We start from the raw sequence: 9574 nt of genomic DNA on the forward strand, positions 1-9574 counted from the left end.
CCACCAGAGCACTGGATGCCTGAAAATTATCTCAAAAGACCAGAGGAAAAAATTTTTATATATATATATATATCTCCTACAAATATAGCTCTGCCTGCAAGGGAGAAATGGACTCCAGCAGCTCGGAGAGCAGCAGCGAGAGGGATGGATGCCAGCCACACACGTAACCCCGCCAGCAAGGAGCCTGCAGGTGCGGCTGCACCTCCTGGGTGCACGGGACACACAGCCTTGGCACCCGAGCTGGCTTTATATCAGGGGAAAGCTGCCAGGGACAGGCATTGCCCACCCAGGGCAAGGGCTGCCCGGGGCAAGGGCATCCCCTGGCAGTTTGGACCAGCCCTGGCTGTCGCACGGGCCTTTGCTTACATGAAACAAAAGGAGACATGAAAGAAAACAAGAGAAGGGGGGAGAAAACATGTGATGATGGGAAGGGGCTGGGGAAGCTGCGTCACCGGAGAGGGCAGGGGGAGGACGAGCTGAAACTCAGTGCAGCTTGCTTGGGCAAGAGACATTTGGGGGCTATCGGGGAGAGGAGAAGCCCCCAAAGTTCTTCCAGGACCAGGCGGGTGTTTTAGCAGGGTGCACTTGAGAAGTCTGCCTCTCTCAAATGCTGCATGCATTATTCACTGCCCTCGTGCGATATGCATGAGGAGGTGAGAAAATCCGCCGCTCGGTCCCTCTACAACCGCCAACAGAAAAGGCAACCCCTGACCCATGTAAAACAGCCCGAGGAAACACGAAGACGTGGGGTTACAAGGGCAGAGCAGTCGGGAGATGGAGTCCCTGCAGCGCCCGGCTCTTACAGCCCGTGTTAAACACAGTCTTATAACGGGAAGGGTGCATGGGGCAGGGAGCAGGACCCATGAAGGGGGCAGGGAGGGTGCAGGGTGCAGGGTGCAGGGTGCGGATTGCGGGGTGCGGGGTGCAGGGTGCAAAAGGATCCATGAAGGGTGCAGGGTGCATGGGGCAGGGTGTGGGATCCATGCAGGGTGCATGGGGCAGGGAGCAGGACCCATGAAGGGTGCAGGGTGCGGGATCCATGAAGGGTGCAGGGTGCATGGGGCAGGGTGTGGGATTCATGCAGGGTGCATGGGGCAGGGAGAAGGACCCATGAAGGGTGCAGGGTGCGGGATCCATGAAGGGGGCAGGGGTTTTGTGGCAGGGTGCAGGGTCCGTGAAGGTTGCAGGGTGCATGGGGCAGGGTGCAGGATCCGTGAAGGGTGCAGGGTTTTTGGGGTGGGGTGCAGGATCCATGAAGGGTGCAGGGTGCATGAGGCAGGGTGCGGGATCCATGAAGGGGGCAGGGGTTTTGTGGCAGGGTGCAGGGTCCGTGAAGGTTGCAGGGTGCATGGGGCAGGGTGCAGGATCCGTGAAGGGTGCAGGGTTTTTGGGGTGGGGTGCGGGATCCATGAAGGGTGCAGTGTCCCTAGGGCAGGGTGCGGGGCCCCGAGGTGCAGGTCTGGCTGTGCTCAGCCCCTACCCGCTGCCAGCCGTGTCCGGGCTGGGGAAGGTCCCTGCACTGCACCTGCCCCTGGATCCATCCTCTTTGCTTCTGCCTGGCCCAGCTGGGTCACAAACACTGTCACCAGGCAACCGTGGGAGCCCAGCACCCCCCCGGACCCTCCTGCACCCCTCCCCCCCAGCACCCTGAGATCCCCTGCAACCCCCGGCACCCACTCTTGAACATCCCCTGCACCCGTCGCCTGCACCCAGCCAGCTCTCACCACTGCACCCACCCCAGCACCCTCTGCCTGCACCCACCCTGGCACCACCTCGTGTAAGGGGAATAGTGGGTTCTGTTCCTGCCCCAGGAGGGCAACCAGGGACCTGTCCTGGAAAGCCTTTGGGAAGGGTCAGTGGCCTATGAAGAACCAATGTAAGAAATAATAATTGCACGCACAGATCTGCATGTTCTATTAAAATAATCCTATTATGCTTGTAAGGGGCACTGGGAGGTGTGGGGATTGGAGGGGCTGTTCTTTATTTGCATCTCGATCTAAGTTCTATTTCAAATTTAAAAAAAAAAAAATAGAAGAAAAGAAAAAGAAGAGGAAAGAAAATAGAAATCCAGGGGCTTTTGGCACCCGCCTCACGCTAGGACATCACAGGGCTAGCCCTGGAGAAGGTCTCCCAGCCGCCTTCTCTCCCAGCACGGTCGGGTCGTGCAGCAGGGGCATGTGTTGGTCTCACCGGGTTATGCGGCCTCAGGCTTCGGTATTTCCCAAAGCCACGTGGCATTGCTTTCCTCGAGGACCGATCTGCCGTGGAGTCGATGGGCTGTTCCCGGGCACGGGAGACCTCATGCAGAAAACCACCACGTCCTTACAGCTGGCTCCTCTCTGCAGGGCAGAGAGATTAGGAAAGCTCCATTTGCTAATTGCGCTGAATTCAAGAAAATGGGAAAACCTTCATGTCAGAATTTAAAATAATAATAAAAAAAATCCACCCATTGAGAGCTGCTGCTTTGCTACAGCTGCTGAGTAACAAGTCCAGCTCCGGGATTTAAGAAGGAGCGAGACGGTTGTCTGGCTCACTGCGTGCTTGCGACCCGGCATCCGCACGGCTTTCCAACCCGTCTCGGATGATAGAATGGGAAGATAAGAAAGTAAATGGAAAATGATGCAAAAGGCCAAATGGATTTACCAAAACTCAGTCCTGCTAGACTGACTAGATCGTTTTCTTTGAAAACTGCTGATCTTATGGTCGGGGAAGGAGACTGGACCTCCTCTAGCTGGGGTTAGCACAGCCAGGGCAGGGGAGATGGGCTGCTGGTGCAGCTGGAGGAGACGGGAATCGGTGGGAGGCTTGAAGGGGGTGAAGAAGCTGCTGAGGGAGAGGAGATGGGTTGTGGTGGAGGGAGAGGGGCCAGGCTGGAGGCAGCTCAAGGAGGAAAGGTCCTGGGGAGCCAAACGTGGGAGCTGCTGCATTCAACACTTTCACTAATGATCAGGGCATAAAAGGGGAGAGCGGATAAACCTGCTGGCGACATGCTGGAAGAGACGGTGAGAACATTGCACAGAAATCACTCATGGGCTGGAGCGCAAAATGCATTAGAGACCAAGGAAAAGGATCTGAGCGTGCCTGTGGGCCCCAGACCTGCAAGGAGGTGCTGGCCAGTGCCGAGCCCCGGCGGTGTTTGTGCCCTCAAGCATGGCCTGGAGAGATGATGTGAAGGTCCAGGTACCGACGTGCTCCTCCTGGCCTGAGGAGCTGCAGATAAGGATGATCAGGGAAGAGAGGTCCTGTCCGTCAGGAGGAGATGAGAAGAGCTGGGCTTGTTTAGTCAAGCAAAAGAGAGGCTGAGGGGTGAGGATTGCACTTAAGGAATTCATCTGGAGGGAAAAAGGGGAAGACAGAAGGGAGCGAGAAAGAGGGAAAAGGATAATGAAATGTAATGCTCCATCTTTGCTGGAGCAAGAAGATAACCGTGACCAGGGTGAGGCTGCAAATTAGCCGAAGGCTCCGGGCCAGGAGACCCATGTGGTTCAGCAATGGCTTTCCAACAGCAGTCACAGAGGCAGAAACTTCGCAGGCATTTAATTGGAGCTTGCTTTTGGGAGGAGCATTGCGCCAGGGTGCCTGGAGCTGCTGTCTCAGAGCTACCGAAGGTTTGGGTCCCCCTGCGCACTTCGTCTTTCTCTGTCTGGAAATGATGCTTTTGGGTAGGCTGCCAAGGAGCCCTAGTCCAGGTGTCTCCTCTGCAGATGCGAGGACTATAACAGAGCCTGGGACTCTCCATGCGTGCACAGACCAGCTCAGCCCTGCCAGGAAACCCCAGGCAGAAGCTTCAGCTGCTCTGGAAATGAGTGAGGGTCTTGTCATCGCTCCAGGGGGAAGACATCACTCCAGGAATCAGCCTCAAGTTGCACCAAGGACGTTTAGGTTGGATATTAGGAAAAATTTCTTCACCGAAAGGGCTGTCAAGCATTGGAATGGGCTGCCCAGGGGAGCGGTTGAGTCACTATCCCTGGAGGTATTGAAAAGACGTGTAGATGTGGTGCTTAGGGACGTGGTTTAGTGGTGGACTTGGCAGTGCTGGGTTAACGGTTGGTGTCGATGATTGAAAAGACGTGTAGATGTGGTGCTTAGGGACGTGGTTTAGTGGTGGACTTGGCAGTGCTGGGTTAACGGTTGGACTCGATGATCTTCGGGGTCTTTTCCAACCTAAATGATTCTATGAGTCTATGACAGAAGGACGTGAGGTTACTAAGGGTGCAGAGCTCACGCCTGTTCCCTGCACAGCTGCACCAGGGTGGGACACTCAGTCCAGAAGATCTCATGAGGACACCTTGCAGGCACTGATTTACACAGGAAAGTTTACTGGTTTGCTTCAGATTTGGCGTTCCCCCTTTCTCAGCAAGCCCTTTCACTTGCTCACACTTCTGCTTATCTACAGAAACTGCCTCCACAGCATTTTCCTCCTTTTTTCCAGAGACCGATACACACATGCAGAGCCGCCCACTGCAGCACTCAAAATTATAGACGATGCTGCGAGGCAGCTTCATCCCACAAAGCCTCACTCATGACAGTTGCATCCCTGAAATTCTTTAAAATGAGAGAGATTCCGCTGCAGGGGGGACGACGGCAGACGGAGGGAGACTTGCAGTGGCAGAGTCAAGGTCGGGAAGAGCTGGGATCTGAAAGGTGGGGTCTGTGAGCGGAGGGGTGAAAGATGGCAGGGGACCAGGGTTCCTCCCAGCCCTTTTTCTGCTCATTCCTTGGCCCTGATTACAGCAGTCGTGAGTAAGTCTCTTGGATGCTCTCCATGCACCTATAGTACACAGTCACTGCTCCACGGGGCAGTTCATCAATGGGGGCTTCTGCTCCCTCTGTGTGGGGGTGAATTAGTGTGGCTGCTCTCTAAGGAGCTGTGGTGATACTTGTAAAGCACTCGGCAGCTCCCCAGAAAAAGGGCTGGAGAAGCTCCAGAAAGGTGCTGTGGTTTGGATATTTGCCCTCCATGAGGGTCTCCTTGCTACCCACCCTCCAAGGCTCCAGCTCAGTTCTTGTTGTTGGGGCAAAGCGGCAGCATCCACACAAGGAAGGAAAGGGCCAAAAAACGTGAGTCCGATGGGAAATGAAGACATGCACGTTGCTGTCCCTCAGGGCAAGGAGGCTCTGGCACCTGCTCCCTGCGACTGCGGGCCCTGGACTTGGTCTGAGGAACATCTGCATTGCAGGAGAAGGGGCTTTTCTGCTCCTTTCTGTCGTGCCTCCAGCAACAGCCCCTTTGCCGCCCAGCCAGGGCTCCCCTCCAGGCCGATGCTGACGGAAAAGCTGGTTCAGTCCCTGCTCCTGTTCTGCAGGATTTGGGACTTTAGCTGCCGATGGGAGAGAGGACCACCGTAGCCACCGGTGAGCTCGGCAGACAGTGGGCCCAGCATGGGAATCTGCAGAGCTAAGCACTGCAGGCTTTGAAAAGTAATTAAAGCAGCCTGGAGGAAAGGGCAGGTGATATTTCTCCTGGCAAAATCACCCACTGGAAAATTAAATCCTCTCTATCCTTGCACAGAGCTGCTGCATATCCTGGCTCAAGAGCTCTCTGATAAGGATATTTTCGACATCTGAACGGAGCCCATCAGCCAGAGCTGCATAATTGTTCTCTGCTTCCCCTCTCCACCGGCTGCTGCAGTGCCCTGCCGGCACCGCCGCCCTACCAACACACTGGCCCAAAGCTCATTGTCCCCAAAGCACATTGTCCCCAAAGCATGCTGTCCCCAAAGCACGCTGTCCCCAAAGCACGCTGTCCCAAAAGCGCGCTGTCCCCAATGCATACTGTCCCTAAAGCACACTATCCCCAAAGCTCATTGTCCCCAAAGCATGCTATCCCCAAAGCGCGCTGTCCCCAAAGCGCGCTGTCCCCAAAGCTCATTGTCCCCAAAGCGCGCTGCCTGCAGCCGGCAGGACACCAGGACCCTCCTCGGGACTTCGTTTGCCCCTTCGATGGGCTCTGCCCCGCGCTGCCTGCATCCTCCCGGGAGCGAGGAGAGCAGACGGCGGGGTGAAGTGCAACCTGCTGGGACACCTGATGGCCGCACCTCCAGCAGAGAACCGTCTCCCTGTCCATGTCTGGCAGGAGGAACACCCCCCACCCCCCCCCAGTTATTGCTGATTTCATTAAAACACCAAATTCCTGTTCAGAGGGAGTCAATAAGCATCACCGCACCGGTCTGCAGATGCAATGAAAGGGGATGGTTCAGGCACCTGTCAAGGCTTTCCAGCAACTGGAAGAAAATTTGGAGTGGATTATTTGGCAGATTTATTGCGGGTACGTTACTGGAAGGAGAACTGCCTTCTTTGGGCTGCGTTACCGCAGCCTGGATCCGCTCGGGCTACCGGGCTCGTGGGGGTTTTACGCAGCAGCCTGGATGGCACAAGAAGAGAAACGGAACACAGGAAAATATACGGCTCTGTGTACGCACACATGCACTTACACAACATATTGGCATCCCCCGCTGGCATTCAAACATCACTCGGAGCCTCTCCCAGAGATCCCTGTTGATGAAAGGGGCCCAAATCAGTCCCCAGTTGCGATGCCTCTGTCCGACTCTCAGGCAACACAAAAAAATGGGAAAAGAAAACCACAGCAACTTTCTGTAATTAATATAAAGGATCTTAGTGGTTTGACAAATGGGGAGGCTGATACGATTTTTCCAAGCGTGGGAGGAGAAGAGCTGGGAAAAAATAGAGAAAAAGAGTTCAGAAGAGAAAATTTCATTAATTTTGGACTTAACGTTCTGTAGCATCATCGTAAGACTACTGCTTCAGCATGTGCAATGGGATTTATTTTAGTGGGATACTGGTGCTGTGGGAGGTGTACGCGGAGGGACTAGTTAAGGCCTGATTCTGCCATGGCAAGCAGTCCTTTCCCCCTTGCCTTTGGTGTAAAGCCATAGTAAATAAGAGCAATCATCAGTGATTCAGAGGTGGGTGTGTAATTTTATTCACATGCAGCGATGTGAAAATTGCAGAGACATTGTGAAAAACTGAAATTAATGTTTATAAAGGGCATTTTCTCATCTTGCTCTGTTAATCACAGGCAGGCCTCTTTAGCTCTCAAGCTGGAGAGAACATTTTTAACACACCGTACTTTGACAATCCTTGTGTTTTGTTGCCTTCGTTGCAGTTGGGTTCCTATGCTGCTCCTGCTCATCTTCATGACCCAATTTACGGGTGTAACGGGTGGATAAATCGCCAGGGGTGCGAGTGTAGATCGTCCACCATCCAGAAGAGCGTTGAGCTTTAGAGGTCTCTCCAGCTATAAGCAGACAAACTTTGCTGGGTTGTGGCATCCTAAGAGGATGCTTATGTCCAGCAGCCGAAGGGCAGTAGTTTCTTGCACTGCTTTCAGCGACTACAGTCGCCAGATCGCAGTCGGATTTAATGCACCGTGTTAAAACCCATGTGTATATCATCTTCTGTCTTAATTTCTTCTTTCTTGCTTTGCTGTGTCTCTCTGTTTAAGCCTGGGAGTAAAACTATGGGTTACCACTCCCCAAGAACCCTCCACCTATGCTTTTACGGTAGGACCAGTTAAATCATGTCTGGGATTTCATGTAAAATAAAATCAGGAAAAAAGAAGTCACAATCCTTATCAGGTCCTTCAGGCTGGCATTTTCATGGTGGCCATCTAGCATCACTCACCTAACCGCACATTGCGGGTCTAAGTGATCCGTCCTACTGCCTCTTGCAATGAGTATCTTCAGTCAACACCCCTTACACTGGATTTTTTTACTTAGTTATCGACTTTCTGATATTGAGTAAGAGGTTTAAAATTAACTACATGATGTAGAAGGTGTTTTCTGTGGTACTTGTGCTTTTAGGGCAACGTGGGTTGCTCTGAAGGTGCCTCCTAGAAACGCTGGTGTAATTTGCTTGCTCTCGAATCGAGTGGATTTGAGAAGCGGAGCTGGGGGAGATGAAGGGGAGGACATCTTCTGCTGATCACCAGAAAAAAATAAGCAGTATTTGACTGAGGGGCTTCATGTGGCTGTTATGTCCCACTAGAGCTGCCCAACGACAAGGATCAGCGTAACACTCGGGTTGAAATTCATACAGCTGCACATCGACTATACAGCAGGGGAGAGCCAAGCACCTGAAAGAGGCCAAGGTAAGTTAAAACATATTGCAAAACCCATGAGAGCTCCTCTGAACAATCAGGATAAGCCCCAGAGAAACCCTCATTGCCTCTAAACTCCAGCTTTTTAGCAAGACTGAAGGCAGAAGGGTGAAAGGGGTTGCAAAAGCAGCGCCGGCCTGGATGGCTCAGCTGAGAAAGACCAACTAGAGACCGAAAAATGCTGGTTTAGCAGTATCAGACATACCGGACCCATCTCTGGCTCACGCACGGTCTCACCTCCTGAGCTCCTGCGTGGGCACAGACTCTTGTTCGCACGCTGTGGACCAGCTTGGGCAGGGCTGGACCTTCCCCTCCCGATACTGTCACAAACCTGCCTTTTCCTGAGCCCTCAGCAACAGTCGGCACCCAGAGCGCTGCCGCCTTCACCACCACCTTCTCCCTCCGTGCTACAGCACCCTCGCCTCTGGGCCGTGCTGCCAGGAGGTAATGACGAACCTAATGAGGAACGGGACACACTGTTTGTTCCCCACAAGTTTCTTCACTCTCATGCTACACTGTTCCCCACAAGTTTCTTCACTCTCATGCACTTATGAATGAGCATAATGATCTTTTCCGCTGGCAGGAGAACAGCAGTCCAGACTCTCTAACAGAACCTGAGGTGGTAGATGGAAACAGATGTCTTATTTCCAGTGTTTTATTATCCATTTGTGAAGGTTTCACCCTCGCTTCTCTCTCTCTGATGATGCTAAAGCTCTCCTGGGTTCGCTCTTCACCGCAGATGGATTTTTCCTGGAAGTGCCCAAGCAGGAAAGGCAGATGCGTGAGGCTTGAAGACCCTTGTGTCTATGCTCTTCCTCTTCCCAAATGCACGCGTTAGAATCATAGAATCATAGAATTCCTTTCTTGAAATAAAGGTCAAGTTTAAGACTCCAGGAAAGGTGTTGACGTGCAACCCTACAGGCAAGACCCGCTCCAAACTGGGCCCACAAGTCCCGATTGTAAAGCTCTGACTTATGCCTGGAAACCCCACTTGATCCTGTTGATGTTCAGCCTAGAAGATGGCAAACACGCAGAGCAGAGCGCGGAACACGCCGCAGTTGCAGGCCGGGATGCCACAGCCCCGCGGCGCACCGACGCTGCCTGCGCTGCCAGGGACCTTCCTGCATCCCGCAACGCCACAGCAGGACACGTCCCATCCCCTGGCCCAAACTTGTTCACGGCCCAGCTGAAGGGCCGTGATCTAGCGGCCCTACTGCCATAGCCTTGGCCTTGCAGGGTAGTCCTAGCCCTGTCTCCCGCCCCCGCTGGCTGGCATTGCGGGGGGACATGGGTGATAGCCCGCCCGTCTCTCGCACCTGACCCCGGGAGATGGTGATAACAGCGCGGGATCCCCGCGCTGGCCGGCCCTTGGTGGTCCCAGGCGGTGGGGGGTGAGCTCAGGTCTTCCTGGGCACCCCCCCTCTCCCCTCCCCCGCGATATGTTTGGGGGGGGGG

General features: G+C 53.9%; 1 protein-coding gene across 1 annotated transcript in view; it reads left to right on the forward strand.

Moving 5' to 3' along the window:
* The first annotated feature begins 2987 nt into the window (after positions 1-2987).
* Positions 2988-9574, forward strand: part of OTOF (otoferlin) — a 145397-nt gene continuing 138810 nt past the window's right edge. Inside the window, exons 1-3 of the mRNA XM_019470966.1 lie at positions 2988-3002; positions 8008-8110; positions 8473-8563. Of these exons, the coding sequence (XP_019326511.1) occupies positions 2988-3002; positions 8008-8110; positions 8473-8563 (209 nt within the window). The remainder of the gene's footprint in view (positions 3003-8007; positions 8111-8472; positions 8564-9574) is intronic.

Source organism: Aptenodytes forsteri, unplaced genomic scaffold (genome assembly GCF_000699145.1).
Source record: "Aptenodytes forsteri isolate BGI_AS27 unplaced genomic scaffold, ASM69914v1 Scaffold192, whole genome shotgun sequence".
NCBI classification, from domain to species: domain Eukaryota; kingdom Metazoa; phylum Chordata; class Aves; order Sphenisciformes; family Spheniscidae; genus Aptenodytes; species Aptenodytes forsteri.